We start from the raw sequence: 26,894 nt of genomic DNA, 5'->3' as shown, positions 1-26,894 counted from the left end.
GTCAAGTCACGTGACACGATCGACATCGGAAAATAGAGGTTTGAGGCCACGAGGTTTTCGATATTCGAAAATTCATTTATTTACCGGCTCATAAACTGACGTTTTTTAAGTGTTTACCATGCCCTCGAGCAATCCTTTACCGCCGAAAGAGAATGCCCTCTTTAAACGGATTTTGGTTAGTGTTTAATGTGGTTAAAACACACTCGAAAGTACCCCCCTGGCTTGGATTCCTACACCGCATCCTCTTAGGAAAATTCAAAATATTTTGTGAATTTAGGGATATATGCTAAAGAAATGTTTATACAAACCACGTATATGCTGTGTCATCCCTAAATATGCCTTCTAAGAGTATATTTATTAATTTTTTCTATTATAAATCACATCCAAAACAAGTCTATTTTTGTCCAAGCCTATTTAACAATCAAAGCTTGGAAACTTCAACAGTTGCACAAATTGGACGTTTAATAGTAGTTTATCTGTTTTTAGAAAAGCTACGAGCACAAACAGTACAAAAATGGGCTGAAATTCGCCAAGCAAATCCTGACAAATCCAAAATTTCAGGAACATGGAGGTTAGTTATGATTACTCTTAACATAACAAATTACCTAACTTGGCAGCTCTTTGGTGCTACACAAAAGCCAATTTTTTGTTGTGAAAACTAGTGACATGTTTATTTTATACTTTTAGAAACTTTAGCCATGAAAGGATTAACATTAAACTGTTTGGGACGAAAAGATGAAGCTTATGAATATGTCAGGCGTGGACTTAGGAATGATTTGAAGTCTCATGTCTGTTGGCATGTTTATGGACTTTTACAGAGGTAAAAACTCCTGTTTTTTTACTGCTTTTTATTTCCAAAATTATTATTTTCTATACTCAACACTATTAATCAAACCTCAGTTAGAATATTTAAAACTAAAACTAATTAGAATGCTATATATCAATGAGCCTTCCTCATAGCATTGAACTATAGAAATAAGGATAGATGCCATACTTTTTGAACATTTCTGTATCAAGTATTAGATGCATATTCTAAGTGCTGTCATACAAGAGCAGTATATAGAATCTGAAAGTAGTTCGAGTATTAAATTCCTTATATGATATGAATAATAAATGCAAGTTATTGGAAAACTTTATTTATAATTATAATGATTATTAAGCCTAAAGCTGGAATAGTACACTCACATGACAGATTTTTAATTTTAGTACATCCCTTAAGTTTACAATTCTGAACATAATAATATTCAACCAAAACCTTGACTTTTTCGAGCTCGATCTAGATCATTTTGAATATTGACTAAACCTCCTCTATTAGATACAGATTTAAGAAGCTTAAAATCAAAATTAAGCTTGTGCCGAACTTCAGACACTGTAACGCCCAATATATTACCCTGATGAAACAATACATTTATTATTAACTCTGATTCTCTGCTTTTGATTATTATATCTGGAAGGTATGAACCTCCAGAGAAATAAAAATCTGCCTTTATTCAGACTAAAATGCCATGATCAACCTTGTCAAAAGCCTGGGCACAATCTGTAAATTACATCAAGTTTATTTATTTAGTTATTTATGGTATCAACCAATTTACAAAAAAAAAGCAACTAAAATTAAAGTAGCAATATTACAAAAAACTGTAGCAAAATATAATAATAATTAATTAGCGAATATGTTTAATAGAGGTTTTAAAAGTATGGTGAGAATCTATGGTAACTGGATTATGCTGGCCGTAGGTACTCCTGTTAAAATCAACATAAAAAAAGTTGTTAAAGCCTTGTACCTCTATTAGCACAAAAGTTAAGTCTACTTAACAGATAACTGCAATCAATAGTTCCATTTACTGATTTAACGATAAAACATAAATCTGTCTCGAGTTGTCTTAATTCGAGTGTGTCCATTGATAACATTGACAAAATTGACTTATAGTAGGGAATTTTAAGCTTAAAAGGATAATTTCTAAAAAACTTATTTTGCACCCTTTCAATGGCATCAAGGTGCAATCTCTAACAGGGAGACCATACTGGGCAAGCATACTCCAAAGCAGATCATACTAATGAACAAGACAAAACTTTAAAAATACAACTTTAAAAAATCATGACTACATCTATATACAAGCCCTAAACTTTTATATGCATTCTGTATAGACTCTCCAATATGGGTTACAAATGTGAGCTTGCTGTCTAAAATGATCCCAATATCCTTTACTTCTATTACTATCTTCCAACACTCTAGAATCAATAACATAATCAAATGAAATTGGGTTGCATGACCTAGAAAATGATATGAAATTATTGTTCATTACATTCAATTCTAAACCATTTAGATTGCAACATTCACAGAAGTTAATTAAGTTTTCTTGCAATAACTGACACTCCAAAATGGATTTAATAGCCAGAAATAATTTAAGATCATCTGCAAATAACAAAAATATACAATTATTTATGAACATTGGTATATCATTAATAAAAAGGTGAAAGAGCAGCGGACCCAAATAAGACTAGATGATCATGCTGGAGGGAACCGGGAAAGATTCAGGCAAAAAATTCTTTAGTTTTACACACTGAACTCTCCTAAGCAAATAGCTCTCTAGCTAAGCAATTATTCCTATGCCAAAACTATGTACAAATTTCGCAAACATAAGACCAAAGGCTTTTACTAGGCCAAACGCCTTTGAGAAGTCCGTATATGCCGCGTCTACCTGTAAACCCCTCGTAAAAGTACTCAACAGATAGTACTCATAAGAAATAGGATTGGTAAAAGTCGAACCACCCGGTTGAAAGCCGTGTTGGTTATCAATAATTTAGCTTTTGCACTGCAAGTCAATTCTTTTGTAACCATGTTGTCTAAGAGTTTAGGCAGAGTTGACTGAATACAGTCTCCCCGATAATAATTGCTGACATCGCTTGTATTGCTAGCTTTAAATATGGGTGTTACATACAAGTTTTTCCAAAAAGTAAGAAAAGTAGCCATTTTCAAAGACAGATTAAATAAATTAAACATAGGTTACATACCAAGGTACAAGTGTACTTATTAAGTAGTAATCCATGCCATCAGGGCCAACGCAGGTGTTGTTTTTCAAATTATGAATTTCATTAAAAATAGGTACCAAGCAGATATTAATTGAGTTTAATATCCACTTGGTATCAAGCACATCTTGAATGACACTACTCTTTCTAATATTAGTAACATGCTTCCAGAATAACTTGGAGCTAACTAATAAATTACTTCGGTGAATCTGATGTATTCCAGGTAACACTGCTCACTCACTTTTTTACATTTATCTCTAAGCTGAGAAAATGCAAGGTAATCACAATATAGATTTGATTTCCTAAACTCTTTATGGTTAATTGTTTTGTTAATTACTAAGTTTTTCAACTCCCTGGTAAACCATACAGGAAACCTGCCATAGCTGAAAGTTTGTATGGGTACACAAGAGTGCCTTAATATAATATTTCATAAAACTTGTTATTGGTAATATTTATATTAGGTGCAGGTTTATGAAATGACCAATCAACTGAGGCAAAAAAGTTATTTAAGGAGAAAGTCAGAATTCTTGAAATCGAGAAATGTTCCTGAATATTTAAGTTCAAATTTTCCAAGTTGCTGTTTGTTCAATATTGCAGTAAATACATATTTACACATATACACGCAGTACATTTATTTGGGAGGAATCGATAATGACATTTTGAAAGCTTATTTGAAATATTCAGAAATAAGCAGTAACAGTAACATGATTTTTTTAAAATATTTTACCCAAACTATATATTTAGAAATTGCGAGTAATTACAGCTTCTGTAACCTTATTAGGAAAATACCTCAGTTTCAAGGAAATATTAAAGATATATGTATATAAATTGGGACACACTAAATATATTCTCCCAGAAGCCCCATAACTGTCTGTTTCACCAGCTTTTTAATTAGTGTGGGCAAAGTAGATGACAGACATTAAGATCTGTAATTGGCTGATTTGTCTTTTCAATTTTAGACAATCAGAAAATGTTCCCACTATCCAAGATTCTTGACTGAGTCTACCAATGGTGACAAGACTCTGGAAGTGTTTTTGATCTGTATGAAGTTTTAGAGTTCTTTTCAATTGGTCAAAATAAAGAAAAATGAGTTCTTGGTAGCAATATTCCCCATATAACTTAGTGGACCCCAAATAGGTCTTAAATGTTATTTGAAGTTCTGGGTGGGCTACACTACAATGAAAAGAACAATCAAATAAATATCTTACAACCAAAGAAGATTTTGGAAAAGCTATAGTGCTATTTATGGGAGGATTTAATTGAGCCTTTAACCTATCATATTATGGTTGTACTTGACCAAAAGGCTTTCAAATGATGTAAACTTCTAAAAATACACAGTAAAATCTTGTTATCTCTAAAAGCAGACCTGCAAGATGCAGTTCTTTTTAACCCAGACAGGTGTCTTAGTAAAGAATTCTGAGTTTTTCAATCAATTTCTATGATTTACAACAAATTTATACATATTTAACTGGGACCAGTTTACAACTTTGCTTAAAACGTCATTCCATTTAACAGTGAGATTTTGGTATTTTTATTTTTTAATTTTGTTTAAACTTCCTGAGAAAAATATTCTAATTTTTCTTGTTAAACCATCTGAGCTAATGATGCTCAGATCATGTCATCACTATAGCAAAAGAATTCCACTCTATTTTCAGAAATATATTATATAAGATATTTGCCTGAGCAACCAACTTTCTCTTACTGTTGGTCCCATTAAGATATACAAACAGCTGAAATACCTCTTACACAATATCTGCTTAAGTTATAAAACAGAAGTTAGTCGTTAATACAGTCAAAGGCTTACGACAAATCAAACATATTGCAGGCAAAGAGGCCATTATCTAGTGCGGTAATTACAGACTTAACACATAAGCAAAGAGTTGTTTTAAAGTAAGTTTTGGCACATAAAGAATGATTATCCTTGTTCCTTGATTGCCAGTACAAAATACTATACAGAAGGCTAAAAGATCTCTCTTTATGTCTTATGAATAGGAGTAATACATGCCTACCTTAGTTTCACTGGAAATAATCCATTGATTGGATAACATCAAATTAATCAAGAAACACCGCACATCAGGGGACAAAACTAAACTGAACAGCCTTTGAAGACTGATTTGCCTACCCACCATCAACTACCATGAAGGTGCTACTCAGATTTGACTCTTGAGCACCATGTATAGGGTGTATCATGCATCAAACTGCAAATTAGCTACAACTGATGCCATTACGGAACCTTCTGGGCAAAATGTACAGCCAAAACTCTTTCAATTGCCCTCTGAGATCATGAAAGACAACAAACACCAATTGCAGAAAATATGGAACATAGCAAAATGTTCCTGAAAAACACTGACATGCATATGTATACTGACAGTACAAGACTGACGTGTGACTCTTTTGGAAGTACTATATTACTTAACATTGGACCTTATAGCATTGAGGAATCTATGAATTATAATATTGGCTAAACTTGTTTGTCCATTGTTTGATTGTTGAAAAATTTACTTACTTTGTTTTTTGTATGCTTACAATAATATTTTAATGTGTTTCTTACTTATTTTTGTTTCTATATAGAAATTTTGTTAACTTAGATTACATCAATTAGAAAATTAGATTATTTACTAAATTAAATTGTACTTTTTGACTACAATATATTTAACTGTGCAATGTATATATTTACATTTTATATTGAAGTACTTCATTTCATTTTGTTTCATTGACTTAGGCACCAGAGATTGTATATACATGTGCAAACCAAGGGTAAAGCTAGCAATTGGCCCTTTTTTAAATTTAACTATGAAATGTATTAATATTATCAGCATAAATAAACATTTTTAATTTAAATTAAAAGCACTTTCTGTAACTCTTCTCATAAATAACAAAATCCACATGTAAATTCCAGGTCTGACAAGAAATACGATGAAGCGATCAAGTGTTACCGAAACGCTCTTAAGTGGGAAAAGGACAATATTCAGATCCTCAGGGACTTATCTCTGTTACAAATACAAATGCGTGATTTGGAAGGTTACAGAGTAAGACCTTATTAACTTATTTAAGCTTTTTATTCAATTTTTCTCTATCGCAGGACACAAGATATCAACTGCTCATGCTCAGACCAACCCAACGTGCTTCCTGGATCGGTTACGCGATGTCTTTCCACCTTTTAGAAGACTATAAAAATGCCTTAAGTATATTGGAAACCTTTTTAAATCAGCAGCAGGCAAGACTCTACTAACTGATCGATAAAAATATAGTTGTTACCCTGCCTTAATATATTTTAGAGGTTAAATAATTTCGATTACGAACACAGCGAGCTCTTACTGTACCAAAACTTAGTGATTCAAGAGTCCGGCGATTTAAACTTGGCCCTCAAGCATTTGGAGAAGAATGCCGATCAAATTGTGGATAAATTGACGTTTAAAGAGAACTTGGCTAGTCTGCACCTGCGATTGGAGCATTTCGGGAAGGCGGCCGCCATTTATGGCGAACTGATCCAGAGGAATCCGGAAAACACTTTGTATTATAAGAAGTTGATCGAGGCGCAACAATTGACCAACCAGAATGAGATCGTGAAGTTTTATCAGAAGTATGCTAAGAAGTTTCCTAGGGCGTCACCACCCAGAAGGTAAGACTAAAAGATTCTTTATTTATTTCGGATTTTAAAGTCCATTATCATAAAAATGTACATATAGTAGATCCTCGTTAATCCGAACTAATAAAAGGTGATTCGGATTAGGAAAAATTCGGACTAGCGAACACGTTTATTTTAAACAATATAATCTATATAAAGTGTATTATATACGACTAGTGTTTATTAAACAAATAAGTACAACAAATATTTATCGAAAAAACATGTAATTTTTGTAGCGTTGTAAAATGCTCGAGAATTTATTTTTCGAGAACGTTCCTCGAGCATGAACGAGCACGAACGAGAATTTTCAGCACATACAAGCATAAATAAAAAACTCCGATGCAATCTCTTCAAATTCAAAGCATAAATTAACCAGGAAAAATAACATGAATTACCAATAATTACCAATCTGTAAATCCCCGAAAATCGACAATGTCAGATGTCATTGCTGTCAACGATCGACGACAACCAACCTAATGCGAGGCGATCCGGTGTTGCCACGTCTGGTTGCTAAAGGACCGTTACTGCCGAAAACCGACACCAAACGTTAACGCTATGGAAACGTTCACATTGTTGGGGAACGTTCGGATTCATGCTCATTCGTGCTCTTGAGAATAAATGTCGCTGCAACAATTATTTCCCACGTCTAAAGTTAAATTTTTATATTTATACATTGGCAATACTTGGTTGGCACCTGGATGCGCAGACGACTTAGCAGTCTTACGATTGAAGCGCCACCAGTCGTCTCTCTCTCCAAGATTATTAAAAAAGTAATTCTCAAAAAGTAGTTCTTCGCAAGTTCTTTTTCGCAAAAGTCTACATTGTTTTTAAGAAAATCTAATCTAAGTAAATGAAACAAGCAGAATCCAGTCAAGTTCTCCAGAGGAAATCAGGGATCCCTGCGACACTCACATCCAGAAATTCCAAGGGTAAGGTGCCATACATCATTTTTATTGCCAAAGTATACCCTTTTCGCGTCGAATCTCAACAAAAAATTTGTCTTTTAAAAGGAACCACCTTTTCGCGACATTTTCTGTGGTACCAGACCAGAACACTAAAACAACACTAAATTTTTGTTTGTTTAACATTCTTTTGATTCCTCAAAAAAATCAAAACAAACACTTTCTTATAATTTTTGCAGCACTAAAATATCATTTAAGGAATCACATAAGGACTTCACATTTAAACTATTAATCGCGTCTTAATTTTTTACAGTCTTTAATTTATTAATAAATAAAACAAACTACTTGTATTCAGCGTATATAATAAATTAAAATTGCTGCATAGCGCTTTCGGCCGTAGGCCACCATCAGGGCTTAAGACTTAAAAGATACATTAAATTAGCACGGGAAGGAGCATTTTAGAATTAGACAAACATCGTTAAAATACGAATCGTAATAAGTCATAAAAATAAATATAAAAAGGTCAGTCACAAAAAACGACGAAAAAACATGGGAAAAGACATGATGCAAATATACGAATCAATGTAATCCTAAGGTCGACTTACTTTTTAAAGCAACTACTACTAAACGAAGTAAACCTCTACCTGATGGACTAAAAAAACAAATGGAATAGGCAAATTCGCAAAAGGCAAAAGGCATGAATTTCAAAGTCAACATTATCGGAAAACGGAAAATCAAATTTAAATGGGTTACAAAATAAAATGCGTAAAGTCAAAGTCAAGTTTATCGAATAGCAAAATTTGCTGTGGTTCCAACAAGATGGCGCCCCTGCTCATAATTCTGCTATTATTTCTAATTACATAAATGAACAATATGGAAATAATTGGATAGGAAATCGAGGTTCTATTGCGTGACCTGCCCGCTCGCATATTTATATCTGTCACACGCTATCGCTCATCCCGAGAGCCGAACTTAGTTTCTTATCTATCACATGTTATGCCAAACGCGCCTTCATAACTATCACCTGTAATCGCTAAATAAACTGTATTTTAATTTCCTAGCGAAAACAAGACAAGCGCTCTCCACTACGTGACTTTTCAACTCGACGTTCAGTCCAATCACAGGTATAAATATGTGTCTCTCTCGATCGCATCGTATGTGCACAATATTTATTAATGATTGATAATTTAATCTATCGTTAGCTTTGTGTTCTTGCCGATAGGGGTCAGTATAGGACAACAGTTTTAAAAAAATGTGTTTATGCAGGATTTCTTCTAGGAAAATAGTAAACAAGGAAAAAAAAAGGAAAATAAAAACTGTTGTGGTCTTACTGCCAGTACTGCCAATTTATGAAGGGCATAACAGCACGTTTTATTTTTATTTTTGGGCCTGGTTTTTAAGTTAAAATCAAAAACAAAAAAAAAACAAAAAAATGGCCTAGATATAGAAAAATGCTTTAAGATTTATTAATATCATATTTTTGAATTTTGCACTTAGAACCAGTAATCTTGCATCAAAGATTCTAATATAGGTAGACAGCAGCCAGGTGTTCTCACCTCCAGATTGAAAGAGGACCTTTTTCATGAATACTATGAATGATGACATATTATTGGAAATTTGTTATTCCAAACTCGATTTTTGTATCCTTATATTATTATACAGGGTGTAAATAAATAAGTGCAAAAAAAATCAGGGGGCGATTCTTGGGTAAATTTAAAGAAAACAAATTAAATGAACGCATATGTATGTCCTAAAAGTCCTAACTTTTCAGATACAGGGTGGTAATTATTTAAGAACAACATATGTTTTTTTATAATATTTGTGAAACCCCTGTAGATATTGTAGTATAAGTTGGTATGCATTTTCTGTGCATCCACCCTGTATCTCAAAAGTTAGGACTTCTAGGACATACGTTCATATAAAGTTTTTTTCTTAAAATTAACCCAAGCGTCACACCCTGAATTTTTTCATATTTATTTATTTACACCCTGTATAGTACCACAGTATAAAAGTACACCTATAGTACTATACAGCGTGCCTCCGATTAAGTCGGCACTATTGGTATTTTTGTTAATATTTAAGATACAGGGTCGGTTAAATTAGCAAACTAGTAGGAATTTTTCTGTTGATTAAAATGGTGAAAACAGAAAAAAAATTGAACCTCGCGTTTTCGAGAAAATGTGAAAAATGTACTTTTGTTAAATGGAATCCCCTGTATATTTTTACATAGATCAAAAGATAATAATTTTCTTAATAAAAAAGTTTATTTATACGAATAGCCTAAACCTAAAAATAACAAAGTTATAGCGATATTAATAATTTTGTCAAATTTAGGCAAGTTGGCCTTGAACTTTTTGAGAGCAAAACAAATAAATCATTGTTTGAATAATAAAATGACAGTAGCCGTAGAGATTTTATTAAATAAAGAAATACTGACAGTTACATGTTAGCAAAGTTTGTGATTTTTGTAAAATCTAAATTAGTAAAATGCCTTTTACGCATATTGAAAAATGTGATAAGTTAGAATGTTACCTTGTATGTCGAAAAAATAGTGACAGAGCGCTAGAAGAGTACCACCAGAGATTCCAGACTAGTAATTTGCCAAACCGTAGATACTTTTTATTTCTCTACAAAAATTTAGGTAAGTAACGAAAACGTGTTTGAAAGAACTAGAAGAAGGAACCAATTTATAGTAAGCGAGTATGTTAAAATTTCTATTTTGGCATATTTTGAAGCTCATATGGAAAACTCAATTAGAGATTTCGCAAGAACTTACGGTGTGAGCTTAGTAACAGTTTTGCGGGTCTTAAAGAAACACAAATTTGTGCCATATAAGCATCGACCAGTACAAACATTGTTGCCTGGCGATAACGAAAGAAGACTTGCTTTTTGCAACTGGTTACGTAATACATATGAAGCTAATGATAATATTTTAAACCGTATAATTTGGAGCGACGAAGCTAATTTTTCAAACAAAGATATGTTTACCCGTAAAAATGTACACTATTGGTCCCAAGAAAATCTTTTCCTTACTGATTCCAGAAATCCTCAAAATCAATTTAGTATAAACGTTTGCTGCGGCTTAATAGGAAGCCAAGTAATAGGATCTGTGTTTTATGATGGCACTTTGACTGGAAGGAGATATGTTGATCTCATATTATCTGAAGCGCTGGAAGATTATTTGGAGAATGTTAACTTGGAGAGACGGCAACAAATCTATTTTCAACAGGATGGAGCACCTCCCCATCAACTAAATGATGTAAGAATATTACCTAATAGTGTGTATGACGATAAATGGATTGCGACACGTGGCCCGATTCGTTGGCCACCTAGGTAACCAGACCTAACCCCTCTAGATTTTTATTTTTGGGGTTACATAAAAAATGAAGTGCATAAAAAAATACAGAACCGTTGATGAACTTCAAACACATATTAGGCAAATAATTGGATCAATAGATAGAAGATCAACCTTAAAAGCTACAAGACGTGTGCTTAAGTGTGCTCAGAAATGTATTGAATAAGATGGCGATGGTAGTTTTACTTAATGTTATTTATTTCGAAGCCAACTTGCCTAAATTATTAATATCGCTATAACTTTGTTATTTTTAGGTTTAGGCTATTAGTGTAAATAAACTTTTTTATTAAGAAAATTATTATCTTTTGATTTATGTAAAAATATACAAGGGATTCCATTTAAGAAAAGTACATTTTTCACATTTTCTCGAAAACGCGATGTTCAATTTTTTTTCTGTTTTCACCATTTTAATCAACAGAAAAAATCCTACTAGTTTGCTAATTTAACCGACCCTGTATCTTAAATATTAACAAAGATACCAATAGTGCCGACTTAATCGGAGGCACCCTGTATAGATCAAAATAATAACGACAATAATCTCTCAAGTTTTATTTGACATGAATAGTACATAAAACTATCAAATGAAATAAAAAAACAACAAAACTTTTTAAACATTTAGAAACATCTGAATACAAACAGCAAAATAATGGTAAAACTTATACAGGTTGTCTCAAAATAAGTACAAAAAATGTAAAGGGGTTATTCCTTGTTTAAATAAAGGGTAATTTATTGTATAAACATTAGGGAGATATCGGATTAATAAAGGTTTAATTACGTTGACTTTTGACACAATACTTGTACAACAAACTACCCCTTTTTTTGAACAAAAAATTACCTCTTAATTTTTTCGCATTTTATTTTAATAACCTACATACTACTTGTATATTATACAAATATAAGAACCTGACATTATTTAGCTATTTTTCTAGCTCCTAGAGCTCGATTTTGCGTGACACAACTTTTAAGGCTATGAGGAGCTAGATTTTCGTTATTGGTTGATTTGTTCGGTTTCCTTCCAGACTGAAATCGTCTTCTTCCTGTAAATTTGGTCTTTCTCCTTGCTACACTTGTGGGTTGGACAGAAATTTTAGTACCTTTTCTAGTTGTGTGTACCACTTTCCTATTTAAAGATGAAGAGCAGGGTTTAAAGGCTGTGTGCAATCTACTCAGAAGAGACGACGAACTGTTATATTATTTTTTTTGTAGTTTTGCATGCATGCCTTCACCCCACATACAAATTTCTCAGGATCATCTGAAAGATTTTGTTGAACGTTAAGATCCATTTCGTGTACAAATGTTTTCCATTCGGCTAAAACGCCTGTGACCTCAGTTTTTTCAATATTTTGTTCCCCTGGGTGCCCAATATTAACAACAAAATCGTTACTGAACTCTACATTCCGGCTTTCTTTTATGGGTGAAGGTACACTCGGTTCTACTTCAGTTACATATTTTTTTAGTAGAAGGGGTTTAAGCAAATTAGAAGGGGGTTGGTTCCCAGTCGCTATTTTATAGATAATGTGTTTCTGTTGTTCCGAAAGAACATTGCAGGCATTCGTAATATTATATTTTTTAATGACCGCCGATTGATGCTTACAAATTTTTCCTGTGCTACCCTGAGGACAAGAACATACACCAATTTCCATGTCTACAAAGTAAGTGTGCTCCGTGGAAGAACTCAAAACAGTATATTGAAGACCGCTTATCTGTAGAATTTTATCGGGATCGACTTCTTTGTCGTCGGGGATATATCTTCTGATGTCAACTCTGTTCATAACTACATTTAGTAGTCTCTGTTTGTAGTAACAATTAAAATTAACCACAATGAAATCAACAAGTTGTACAAGATTATATGCTTTGGTCCTCTCTAGCGGTATATCCTTAAATAGTCTAAAATTACTTCTATCAAGTTGTTGGTATTTGATCCTCTGGTAATAAAATCTTTTCTGTAAAACAAACACCAGTCCTCTTTTCTGTCTAATAGTCTTTTAACATAGCTCTTGTACTTAGGATATTGATCACAGCTTTTGTTTAATATAGACATTTTTTCTTCTACTTCTTCCGCACTAGTGCTACTTTTTAATATGTTTCTGAAGTAGATGTAAAGCTTCTGTCTGTCCTGAATTGGTACACCGTTGCTAAATGTACAGAGCCACTTCCAAACTGCTTTTAAAACATGGAACGTGCATAGCAGTAACGTGGCATTTGGCCAATATTCTTTGAGTACCTTCCTTTCTTTCAGATCATCGTCGGTTATAATTACTGCAGAACATATTTTTGTAGGCATTATGGCTATTAAATTTTTTACCGCAATTCTGAAAATCTCGCTTTTTTCAGTTCTTGTAATCACACATCCGATTGGTATTCCCCCAATAGACGACTGGGTAACAAAAAAAAAAAACAATTTATGGTTTTCAACGTCGCAATTCCCAGTTGCATCAACAAACAATATTTCGGATGATTGAATCAATAAATCTGCCGCTCTCTGCATCATTGGAGTGCATAAGGAAATGGTATAATGCTCTGAGAGTTGTTCAATTTTAAATAAATTGTCTGTTTTGGATAAATTTCTTTCCAAGGTTTCTAAAGCATCCTTTCCCGACCTAGAACCAAAGGATTCTTGGAAATACCTATGCCATATATTTGAGAAATCAGTTTTTGTGGGAAAATTTTGTTGATCAGCCATTATTTCTTCATATTTGTCGCCATGCTCTTCCATTTTTGAAAAACAAAAGCTGTGGTAAGCTGATGCAACCGAGTGACCTCTATTAAAATACTCTAGTACTTCATTTATCGTTTGATCGCTTATAGGACGCTTACTTAAAGCTGCAGCGCTGTCTATCGTGTGGTTGTGATTATTTTGGAATTAAATTAGACATGGCTAAGTTTTTACCAAGTCATCTGATAGCTGTTTGGACTTGGATGCACGTGAATTTTTGCTAGGAATCCGATTTATTATAAGGATTAATTTCGCTGGACAGTAAATATTTCGAGATATGTGCTTTTGTCTTATACTCCATGTTGTTTTTGTAAATCAGAAATCCATTTCTGCAAAAAATATACAGTTTAAGTGGAAATTAATTTTTAAAAAATGTATCATAAATTATCTAGGCTTATGTCGAACAAAATTCTAACATACCCTATACAGAGTGTCTCCACAAAGTGGAAAAAATAGTATATTGTTTTATTAGGAGTAAAAGTGATACTTTTTGTGGTGAGACTAAATGTTTGATGGCCGAACGTAGTGAGGCCGACAATTTTAGACGAGCCACAAAAAGTGCTTTTCTCCGAATAAAACATGCGATTTTTTCCGCAAACGGTGTTCAAATGATGATCTCTGACTTAAAGTTCTGTGACGTCACTTTTTTGTCCGGCCGTGAGCGTACAAAAAAGTACTTTTTGTACGCTCACGAAACACGCTCATTAAAAAAAGCAGCAAAAAAATGACGTCTGTGAAATCAAACTTCAACATTAAGTACTGAGGTTAAAAAAGTAGTCATTTTTTGACGTTTGCGAAAAGATACATTTTTATCTTGATAATAAGTAATAAATATTTATTTTATCAGGGGGTCGTTATTTGAAAAAACTCGTCGACGTTTTTGCCCGAAAGGTAGGCGATAATTTCGTCAAGTTTCAATATGCACGTGCGTTTTTTTCCTCACGAGTATAAAGTCGATGGTACTAAACTAAAAAATTTAGAATCCTTTTGCATCATACAAAGTTTCAAGGTGTAACAAAATTTTCTTCTAAATTTAATGATTTTTTAATAGAGATATATTTCACGTACCGACACCGATATTCAGTAAGGATAAGTCTTTCCTTGCAGAAAACCCACATCCATTACTTTTTTACCGCTATTAAATATCTCATAAAATCCCCCATAGAAAACCCTTAAGACCATTTTTGTTGCTTAAAATGTAATTTAAAAGCTCCAATATCTATCCAAAAAATAATATAACCACCAAAACTTGTCTCAGCGACTGTAAACACGTGATTTTCATTTCTGATTTCGTTGCTAACTTCCACCACGTTTTCTAGGTTATGTCCTATTTAACTAACAGTAATAAAATAATTTACCTCCGTTTCTTCTTTTGTTGACAAATTCACTCTAAACGAACAATCATCAATGTGATTATAGCTATAGTTTTTGGGTAAGGATAAGTTTTTAGGTTTATGCAAAATTTAAAAAAAAAACAATAAATCTCGGATACAACTACAACAGGTGAAGAACACCCCTTGATTTCTGTGTATGGGGATACCTAAAAGATAAAGTGTTTGAAGAACTGGAATGCTGAACTCGAATGGCTGCTATTCGACAAACAAGTCAAGCAATGCCACGACAAATTGTCAAAAATGTTTGTTTGGCTATGTTTAAGAGGTGTACATTGTGTATTAACAAAAATGGAGGTCTTTCTGAACACTAACAAATTTTTTATTTTGAAAGTTAGAAATAATTATTGTTGTTTTAATTTTTTTTAAATTAATTTTCATATTAATGAAATGACTTTCTTGTTTGAATAAAAAAAAAACAAAATAATTGATTAGCAGCCTTTGTTTTCGCAGCCAATTAAGTGAAAAATTTAACGACGTATAAATCCAATATGGCGTCCATAAGAAATAACAAAGTTGACTATGGTTGCAAAAAAGCTAAAATGCCTAGAAAAATATCGTTAACGTCAATCGATTGGTCATAGTAAATAATCCAAAAATACGTTTTTAAAAAAGTGTCTTATTTTATTAAAATCGGATTCAAGGTGGCGACAATTTTGCAGGTTTTCTAAAAACCTAATTTTTCGATTTAGCCCGTTATTTTGAAAACCCCTAAAAAGATATCGCCGTTTACGAAATCCACATGTACAGTACTGAGCAAAAGTAAAGAAACTTTTTTTTAAAATTTTTTAATTCATTTTATTAAAGTTAACTAATTTATAATTTTTTTATCCTATAATACTACTCCAAACAAGATAATAAAAATAAAACATAAACAATATATTTCTACTTATTATAAAGCTATATGTAAATTAATTTAAAAAAAACAGGGAGCAAAAATATGGAGCAAAAAAATATAAAAAAATATATAGGCATGTTTTCCTCTGCATATGGCAACATATTATCAGTTAATATTTCTAAATATTTAAACCGATCCATAATCCCATCAATTTTGACAATGGGGCCCATTTCCATACCAGAGAAACAACCTCACACTTGTACATTTCCCCCTCCATGCTTAATAGTGCCCAAAGTATACTTTGGATCAACTCTTTTATTTTTAGGACGCCTGACCCATAAAATACCATCAGAAGAAAATAAATTAAACTTACTTTCATCCGAAAATAATACTGTATTCCATCTTGCTTCTGACCAGTTTAAATGGTCATGTGCAAATTGAAGTCGGGCGGTTCGATTCTTCTTCGAAATGATGGGTTTCTTGGATGGTTTTCTTGCCGGCAAGCCACTGTCCCTTAAACGTCTTCGAACTGTATGGACACTAATATTTACATCGTCTAGTTGAGATTTTATACCCACTGCTGTGTTAAATGGATTTTCAAGAGCTAAGAATTTAATCTTCTCGTCAACTCTAGGCGTCGTTTTTCTAGGCCTACCAGTTTTAGGTGGACTTATTAATGAGTTCCTAATGCGGCGTAACTTTATGGTTTTGGAAACGACTGAGCGGTTTAATCCTAACTGCTTAGCAATGATTACTTGCTTAACACCCGATTAATATTTTGATATTATCAACTGTTTTATACATAACGCCAAAGTAATACCTCGAGGCATATTTACAGGTTATTCTTTATTAATTAACAAAATATTATTGTGTATTGCTTTCAATAAGCAAACATAAACTAAGAACTTTAAAAATGTTTCTCTACTTTTGCTCCTCATAAAATAAAGATAAGCAAATAGATTGTTTTTGTTGCAAGAATTTATAAATACCACATATGTTTTTGCATTCCTTTGGACCTAAAGAAATAATGTGAGTATTTGTTTATTGGCAATAGTCGATTACTCTGGCTTTATATTTATTAAATAAAATGTTTCTCCACTTTTGCTCGGTACTGTATGTCATTTTATCTGGGACACGCTGTATATGTTGGTCATTGTCATATTACAAGATCTTTAATAAACAATCTAATTATTCCTCAATTCCAAAAAACGTAACATCTTAAGTGTATAGCTTACTTGGCTCGTAAGTTTTTTAATCTTTTGTCCTATCAAATTAGAAACACGAATAAAATAAAACAATAATTTAAGAACTGCCAAATCTTTATTTTTGAAAACATTTAGAAATCCGTAGAACAGTCTAATAATAATTGAATCGGTGAGTGGAAGAACGATATAACTCCAAAAAAAGTGATTTTAAACCAGATAAACCGCTAAATCTATCTGATGGACCGAAAAACGATATAACTTTTGAAACCTATAAGCTTTATAACAAAGGGGGATTTTTCGCGTTGAGTGGAACAATAGTATAACTCCAGCTTTTATATCGTTCTTCCACCCAATGTGGGAATATTGCGCGTGAGCTGCTTCCGTCAGTAAGTCTGTCAGTTACCATCTTGTTTTTTTTCTTGATGTTGTTTACTAGTTAGCAGTCACGAGTCACGGCCAGTTTGCACTGTATTCGATTGATCCTAAACTTTTGAGTGTAAATACCTACTTGTTGATAATTTCACTAAAAATCATAATGTCTAGCAGTAGTTGTAGTGAGAGTTCTAGTACAGATAGAGGAAAAAGTAGCCGAAAAAGAACATGCCCTGAAAAATGGAAGCGAAATGAAAGAAAGAAGGTTCAAAAAATGAACAGGATGTATATTTGCATGGATTTATGGATTGTAGACAAGTAGCTAGGAGGCGACCAGATGGGGAAGATAGGAAGAAAAATAGGGAAGTGACTTTTTCATATTACATACGGAATAATAATTTAGGGAGGCAACCAGTTTGCAAGGCAGCTTTTCTTAGTCTGCATTCAATATCAAATGCTAGATTACAACGACTAAATAAACTCTTGGTTGCTCAGATGACACCTAGAGACCTACGTGGTACACATAATAATCGAGCACATGTCTTAAAACCCGAGATTATTACGAAAATACAACAACATATTATTGAATCGTTTCCCTATAAAATCTCTCACTACAGTTCTAAAGAAGTTCACTATCTTGATTCAGCTCTAAACGTCAAAATTATGTATAATCTTTTTGGAATATTACACCCGAACTTGAAAAATACAGTAAAATATGAATTTTATTTAAAGTTCTTTAAAGAAAATTTTGCATTGAAGTTTGGAAGGCTCCAAGTTGCTGTTTGCGAAGAATTAGGTACAAAACTTAAAGACCAAAATTTAAACGACAACGCAAAGAGAGTGGCTGCCGCCGAGCTAATGATTCATAAGCGTAGGGCTAACAAATTTTACTCCAAACCTAAAGAAATAACTGCTTTGTGCCACGAGCGTAATGATGTTGGTGGAATAGTATTTGACTATATTCAAAATATGCCACTGCCTGTTATACCCGTCCAAGAAATGTTTTATTTAAGACAATTGTGGCTGTATGGATTTAAAATACATGATTTAAAAAAAGATACTGGGCACTTTTATACATATCATGAAGGTCAAGCTGCGAAAGGTCCAAATGAAGTATTAGTAGAGCCGCATAGGGCATTTCGCGTGCCAAACTGTGATGAAAGCAAACAACCTATATAGGTTAGATGGTATTAAGTTACTGATTACAAAAATCGATGTTGCCCCCCCCCCCCCCCCCCCGCGTCAGTCACCCCCAACCCCTCTTTAAAGGGTAGAATTTTTAAATCGCTGTATCTCGAAAACTAATAATGCTTGCGGTCCACTTTTTTTACTGTTATATTCACAAGTACTTGTAGAAAGAAAAAGGTCATTAGAAATATTTTCATATCTCAAAAACTAAAGGAGCTATATTCAAATTTGTATGTTTTTTTGTTAGAAATTTTAGTTTTTTTCAAATATTTTTTTAACATTTCATCCTACAAAAAAAACTTCAACTATTTTATTATTCAAATTTCTTAAGCTTTTTAAAAAGGTGCATATTGTTTGGATTACGCTAACCCCTCCCCTCAAAAAAAAAATCGATCATAAAACCAAAAAAAATATATTCACACACTAGATTTAACAAAATACTTAGTATAATGTACCGACCTTTTTATAGAAATTTTGTTTATTTATTATTTAGGATAGTAAAAATATAATAATTAATACATATTTTCCCCTCCATCCACGTTTGAGTCACTTCCACTCCCCCCTAAGGGGTAAACTTTTTAAATCTCGGAAACTATTGATGTTAGCGATTTATTTTTTTTGTGGTTGAATTAGAAACCGAGAAACCTAACTCCCCTTTAACCCAAACTAATACCACCTCCCCCCGACTCTTTTTTTTTAATTAAAAAAAAACACATTTATTTATTACTTTAATAAGTACAGATTGGTATAATAAATTGCACATAAAAAACTAAAAATTACTTTACAGGTAAAAAAAAATTATTTATCATCAGAACTCTTATTTTCAAAAGAGTTGTGGTTCTCACAGAGTTCGTCCACACACATACAACTCTCCGTGCATTGAAGTTTATTTTGAACACACTTGCACTGTTTTGTGGTGCATCTATTTTTTTTGCAGGCACATGAGATTAAATTTAAAATTTCATTTGGCGCAACATTTAGTAGATCAGAGAGAACTGGTAGAAACACATTCTCTTCTTTTCGCCAGCCACACTCGGTTGGTTCTAATTCTACTTGAGTTTTTTTATGGGCATTTATCCAAATATATGCCTGTAATCGGGCTCTTCGTAAAGTTGGTAATAGTGAACTTTGGGTTGGAGGGAGCTTCTTACTTTCCAGCTGCTGTTTGTGCTGCTGATATGAAAAAGTAATGAGTTTCGGGAAAATGAAACTACTATGAGTGTTATTTGTACGGTGCCTAGATTTTCTAATAATTATGTTTCTTTGATATTTATTATGAAATTAAAAATAGAGACCTGCTCGTATTCGCGAAATACGAGCTTTTTTCTTTGTTCTTATTTGCAAAAAAAAATTCAAGTTGGGGCTGGGAGTTGGAGGTTGGAGTGAGGGGTGGGGTTAAAAAAGGTTTTTAATTTGTGAGCCATTATATAATTAGGCAGGTATAATATATTGTTTGTGCCACCTTTTTTTTTTTTTAACACCCCTTTTACCGACCAATAGCGCGAATTTATATTTTTAAAATTTTTAGGGGAGGAAGTGATTTTACCCCCTTTAATAGACATTTCTAAAAAGCTTATGAAATTTGCAAAAACTTTCATTTTAACCTTTTTTCCGAGAAGGTCACTTGTTTTCAAAATATTTACAAAAGAAAAATGTGTAATAAATAATCATACACTATATTTTTATATATCTCATTTAGTTTTCGTGATATTGATTTAGTCAATATAACATTTGTTATGCCCCTCGCACTTGTGAAAATAACAGAGAAATTTTTTTTATTCTATCTCTATTGATATCCGAGATATTAACAATTAAAAAAAAATATATTTTACGGGTCGGGGGATGAGAGACGCGGGGGTGGGGGAGGGCAACATTAGTTTTTGTAATCAGTAACTTGATACTAACTAACCTCTATATGTTGTTTGCTTTCATCACCGTTTGGCACGCGAACCACTTTTTTTCGCCCTATGCGGCTCTACTATATGTACATTCATAAACGATTATATGCAGAAAATGCCTGCAGAGATTCAGGAGCTTCACATATTCTCAGATGGATGCCCGGGCCAGAACCGTAGCAACACCGTAGTGAGATACTTATTGGCTCTTGCAGCTTCAAAACGGTTTCGTAAAATTCATCAATACTTCCCAGTGCGTGGTCACTCTTTCTTGTCGCAAATTACAACCATTTACGACGAAAACAATATGCTATACAGACATAATCGAGTACAAAAACTGGTGGCCCAACCACTACAAGAAAACTTGTCAATCTTCCCATGAAAGAAGAAAAGCTAAATTTGCAATATCAAACTACAGGCAATTCATTTATGACAGTTCCACATTCGGGTATGTCATAACTAGCGACTATATTGGCGGAGAAATTTCCAGTTAATCAAACCTAAAGAAGTCTCAACTTTACTGACTGCGCCTGCATACTCAAAAATGTTACCGATCAATGTAAAAAAAATTGAAAATTTGAAAAAGGTCATGCAATACATGACCGGAGAAATTTTGGAATTTTTCTACCATATAACGTCATTGGAAACCACCAACAATGAAGCTGAAGACTAATGGCCTTGAAATATTAATGTTTTTCGAGTTATAAGAATCAGGTTTTGTAATGTATGTTAGATACTATTATAAATAATAAACAATTTACAAATTTGCAACTCTGTTTATCAATTAACATTAAAAATTTAAAGAATTTAAAAAGTTGAGCGGAAAAACCGTATAACTCCTAGTGACTTTCTGTCCGGCATCTTAGACAAAAATAAATTTAAAAATAAAACTCGATTTCATATAACTTTGCAATGTTAAAGACTCTTGTAAAATAAATACTTTTTCCACAAAACAGTTTTTTGTGATTATGTCTAAACCACATTTTTGGAGTTATATCGTTATTCCACTCACCGATTCAATTAATGTAATTATAAAATTGGTTTTTGTTGATATTTGTACATATGTATATTTTTTATTGGGATAAATTAGGAAAAGTACCAGACTAAGTAAGCATATACACATATCAATTTATCTAGATACTGTTTAATAATAATTAGAAAATTTAAATTGTTATAACATTTAACAAAACATTGTGAAACAAAAATAAGTAATATATTTGATTTGAGTATCATAAAATACGATATTGACACTTTTGTCTTTGATAGGGATTTTAAAGACTTATACTTGGGTTACCAAACAGATGGAGTGATCACGAGATCGTTCTGCGCCGGAGGTGTGGCCTAGAGCCTCGATAGGGTTCATGACTTGGGGTTTTATTTAATTTTATTAGTCGAGCGGCTCTAGATCGTTTTGGTTGAACAAATAAATACTTATATTTAATCTATAAATTTAAATCTCACAGGCCTACCAGCGCAGCCCCTAACTTATTATTCCTTCTTTCATTTTAAAACACATATTTAAAAAAAGATAAAAGCTACTTAAGTAATTCTCAAAACCAGATTATGATCATAAAATTATATTTTATAATGGCCGGGTTCATCAGAAAAAAGCGCTCCCTGAGCGATCGATTGTTGCTCAGGTATGACAATTTTTATTGGTCCTTACTATTATAGGCAAAACTTCCAGCGCTCAGGTAGTGCTCGGTTCTGATGAACCTGGCCAATTACACCCTAAATGTTTGACCTAGCACGATTACTTAAAAGGATTACCTATCCCTTTTCGGTAAACCCCAATATATTAACATAACTTTGCATAACAAAATACCTAAAAGGGATTATTATATCATTACGTGGCACACCCTCAAAATCGGTTTGGACCCATTTTACAGGCGACCGTATTATATTTTAAAAAAACCTGCTTACAAAGCAAAGCTGTACGGTAAAATAATTTAAAATAAATAGGCATAATTCTCCTCGTCTAAATCTGCCAAGGTTGCATCGATGGGCGGGCCTATATTTCGCGCACGTCATTTACTCCATCTGTTCGGTAATCCGACTATAGGTCTAAGAATTGTCTCAAAGTTTAGCCAAGTTAACAAATCTTTTATGAAACCCAAAAGATAAAATGAACAGAAATCAAGAATCCGGGATTTATGAGATTAATTGTAACGATTCTTATAAGAAATACATAGGCATCAACTAATGTCAGATTTGAAGAACATGTAGCTCATCAAATAGACAAACCTTGGAAATACTGAAAGGCCTTTGGAACATTTCAGAAATCTAATAAATGTACAATGAACTGCTCTAGTAGTTCAGTCTAATATTTCTGTAGATGTGTTGTTAATTCATATTATAAAGTAATTTTTGTATTCATTTTATTTTCGCTTTAGGTTACCGCTTAACTACGCTACTGGTGAGCAATTTAGAGTGTTAGTGGACGAGTACATGCGAAAAGCCTTAACGAAAGGGGTGCCGCCCCTGTTCGTCGACTTAAGAAATTTATACACAGACCCCCAGAAAGTGCAGATTATTCAGGAATTAGCTTTAGGTGAGTAAGATCCGAACCACCACAAGACTCACTTCGTTTGTAAACTGGTATTTTAGGTTATGTAGAGTCGTTAAAAAAAGTAAACAAATACAGCGAGACGGAATCGTCGAACGGTCCTAAAGAGCCCGCGAGCGCCATCTTGTGGGTCTATTATTTCCTAGCTCAACATTATGATTATTTGAAAGAAACCGACAAAGCCTTAGAGTATATTGAGACTGCCATCGAGCACACGCCTACTTTAATCGAACTCTTTGTGACGAAAGGACGAATATTTAAGGTGATTATTATTTAGTCTTTGAAAAAATATAGTCTAATAAATGAATTTATTTATAGGATTTCTTAAAACTAAGAATAATTAAACAATAAAATTTACTACTAACTTCAGCAGATATTTAAGACTTAAATCAAGATTAGCACATTTGTCAGCTCGCATAAAGCGATTGTCTATTTCTGAAATAAATCGAGATGAAATAATTAAATATATAAATGAATCCTACGCCACTTGTTTAAATCTAGAAGCAAACTTTAATGAAAAAGTTATAGAGGATTTGGCAAACTCGAGTGTCAATAGTAATTTAAAAATGTCAGCTCCTATTGTAAATGTTAATCCAATAGTGACTTGCTCTTCTAGTAAACAACCTATTTCATCTAGGGGTTTAACATTTAATGGAGATTTAAAATCTGTATTTTATTTCTTAGAAAGGGTTTCAGATTTAGTTTTTTTATTTTTCAAGATTTTTTAACTCCATTGTCAGATGATGAGATTTGGAAACAAATAAGACTGTTGCTCATATAGAACATTTATTTTCCAGATTAACTATAACTCCGTGTGTTTATAACAAAAGTTAAATATATTGGTAAGAACTTATTACCTTATTTTGTGACTCAATTAGCCTTAAGTGAAATAAATAATGAAACAGAATTAATTAATTTATGTAAAAGAATTGAAGAGAAAGGTCAAATTCCTTATGTAAATAATTCTGGACCTCAGATTATTTTAAAAATACTCATAATAAAAGTAATCAGATTTTTATTAACAAAAAAAAACTTTAAAAAGACTTATGGAAATTCTCAAAATAATAATTCTACATCCGAGTCCAACAATAATATTAATTTAAATTAAGCTAAGAAGAAAATAGTTTGCTATAACTGTAAAATCCCTAATCATACCTATTATAATTGTACCGGGTGGCCAAATAAGCGAGGTAAGCGGCTGTATCTCAGGACCTGTACATCTGGCAACAATGGAATTTTTTTTATTATTATAAAAGTGGCCATGAGAAAATTCTGGCAATTATTTCACCGCAAGAGGGCGCAACTAAAAATTAAATAAAAGAAACGTCTCGTTCTCCGAAAACTTAAACATTAACTTATACTTTTGATATTATTTTTAGTAAGTCTAGATAATTTACTATAATTTTGGTTAATGAATTATTGACGTACGAACGATAGTAGGGGTGGGGAAAACTATTGAAAGTGGAATCATTAAAATCGGTGTAAATTCTAAACCACTTATTCGATTTGAGCAATTGAAATTTGAGCAATTTATTTGCAAGATAAATGTAGCTGCTTTAAAAGTCTGATCTCATCACTACCCTATAGTTCCTAATAAAACCGCCAGAGGGCGCAATTTGTAATAATTCCAGTTTTTTTCATTTTGCCCCAAAAATTCAAATTGAATGGTATATTTTTGACATCCCATTTAAAAAGTAAATAAAATTTTCAAAAGTACTGTGAAAACCGCACGATGATATCTTTGCTCGTTTTAAAGTTATAGCGAATTAAAGTTTTTTACGCACCGAGCCTAAACATACGTACCGCCATCTGTTGTCATTATTAATAAATTATTAAAGTAATAATAGATTGATACATTATAAATTAAAAATACCTATATATCACAGAATAACTGGAAGTTTATGTGACTTTCTTAAGGCGAATAATTTTATTAACGAACTTTTTATATTGAAATTATGGTCCTGAAAAGGACCGATTTTAAACCCAAACATATTTGGTATTTAATGCCTCGATAGGTGTTCAAACTGCTTTCCATCATATTCCAAACAAGCTTCCAATCTTCTTTAGGTGGATAAAACTGCTAATTCGATTTCAGCAGCTGATATTTCATTTATTGCACCACAGATTCTGTTTTCCATATCCTGTCTTGTTGTAGGTGGAGTTTGGAACACAATATCTTTTAAACGACCCCATAAGTAAAAGTCTAGGCATGTTAAATCGGGTGAGAATATAGACTCCCCCTTCCGATCCAGAGCCCTTGAAAGTAAATATTTATATGATGCCGCACCAAACGGAAAAATGTGCTGGGCACCCGTCCAATTGGAAATACATGACCGTCTTACTTCTAATGTCAAATCTTCCATTAAAATAGGCAAGGAATTTGTTAAAAAATGCAAAAAAACATTACCGGTTAATGTGCCATCAAAAAAATAAGGACCAATTATTTTCATTCCGGATAATGCCACACCACACGTTTACACTCCGGCGGCCTTGGTGCTGGACTTCTCGCATCCAACGAGGATTTTCAACCGACCTATAATGCATATTATGCCTGTTGACTTTCCCATCGCTACAAAAAGTGGCTTCATCGGTCCACAGAATCTGTGACGAAAATCCCTATTTTCGCGAATTGCTAGTATCCGTTGGCAAAAATTAATTCGGCGCTCAAAATCAGGTTCATTTAGAGCTTGGTGTAGGATTATATGGAAATGCTGTAGCCTTAAAATAAAAAGAAATGCCTATATTTGAGAAGAAAATTATAATAAAAAGATGTATTACCTGTGGTCTTTAAGTATATTTTGAACAGTAGTTCGAGCTATTCCCAAATCTAAAGATAACGCACGAGTTCCAATATGCCTTTTAAACTCTACGTAGGCCAACACATTAATAATGTTTTCTTCAGTTCTTCCAGTAGAGCGACGCCTTTTAAATTTGGGCCGACTAAAACTCCCAGAATCGCGTAGTCGCTGTACCAACCGTGGAAAAATTCTTCTGTCATAATGGCGACGATCTGGATACCGAAGGGCATACTGTCTTTCAGCTATTGCTGCATTTTGAAATTTTTGAGCTTCATTATTTGCCAAAGGCATTTTACAAAAAATCGAGCAAATAAAATTGAAAACAGATTTAAACTGGCCGTCTAATAAATATTTGACGTTTCCATACAATCCTTTTTAAAAGTTTCTTTTGTTTTTGCCGCCTACTATACGTTAACTAGACATTCTAAGGCCGTGCGGTAGATGGCGGTACATAAGTTTGGACTCGGTGCGTTAAAGACTTTAATTCGCTATAACTTTAAAACAAGCGAAGATATCATGGGTTTCACAGTATTTTTGCAAATTTTATCTACCTTTTAAATATGATGTCAAAAATATACCATTCAATTTTAATTTTTGGAGCAAAATGAAAAAAACTAGAATTATTACAAATTGCGCCCTCTGGCAGTTTTATTAGGAACTATAGGGTAGTGATGAAATCAGACTTTTAAAGCAGCTACATTTATCTTGCAAATAAATTTTGAATTGCTCAATTCGAATAAGTGGTTTAGAATTTAAACCGATTTTAATGATTCCACTTTCAATAGCTTCCCCCACCCCTACTATCGTTCGTACGTCAATAATTCATAAACCAAAATTATAGCAAATTATCTAGGCTTACTAAAAATAATATCAAAAGTATAAATTAATATTTAAGTTTTCGGAGACAAAGACGTTTCTTTTATTTTGTAGGTTTTGTAGTCACCAGACGAGAGATCCTATACTCTTAAACACCAAAATAATACACTTGTTAACGGGTAACAATACTTTATTGT

General features: G+C 32.9%; 1 protein-coding gene across 1 annotated transcript in view; it reads left to right on the top strand.

Annotated features, from left to right (window-relative positions):
- LOC126738590 (N-alpha-acetyltransferase 15, NatA auxiliary subunit) overlaps positions 1-26,894 on the top strand; it is a 265,256-nt gene continuing 238,362 nt past the window's right edge. Inside the window, exons 1-8 of the mRNA XM_050443990.1 lie at positions 1-175; positions 487-571; positions 688-820; positions 5,927-6,056; positions 6,110-6,244; positions 6,306-6,649; positions 22,911-23,068; positions 23,125-23,345. Coding sequence (XP_050299947.1) covers positions 119-175; positions 487-571; positions 688-820; positions 5,927-6,056; positions 6,110-6,244; positions 6,306-6,649; positions 22,911-23,068; positions 23,125-23,345 — 1,263 coding nt within the window. The 5' untranslated portion in view covers positions 1-118. The remainder of the gene's footprint in view (positions 176-486; positions 572-687; positions 821-5,926; positions 6,057-6,109; positions 6,245-6,305; positions 6,650-22,910; positions 23,069-23,124; positions 23,346-26,894) is intronic.

The sequence above is a fragment of the Anthonomus grandis genome, chromosome 7 (assembly GCF_022605725.1).
Source record: "Anthonomus grandis grandis chromosome 7, icAntGran1.3, whole genome shotgun sequence".
Taxonomy (NCBI): Eukaryota; Metazoa; Arthropoda; class Insecta; order Coleoptera; family Curculionidae; genus Anthonomus; species Anthonomus grandis.
The sequence above is the reverse complement of the archived record's forward strand: the minus strand, read 5'-3'. Positions and strand labels throughout refer to the sequence as shown.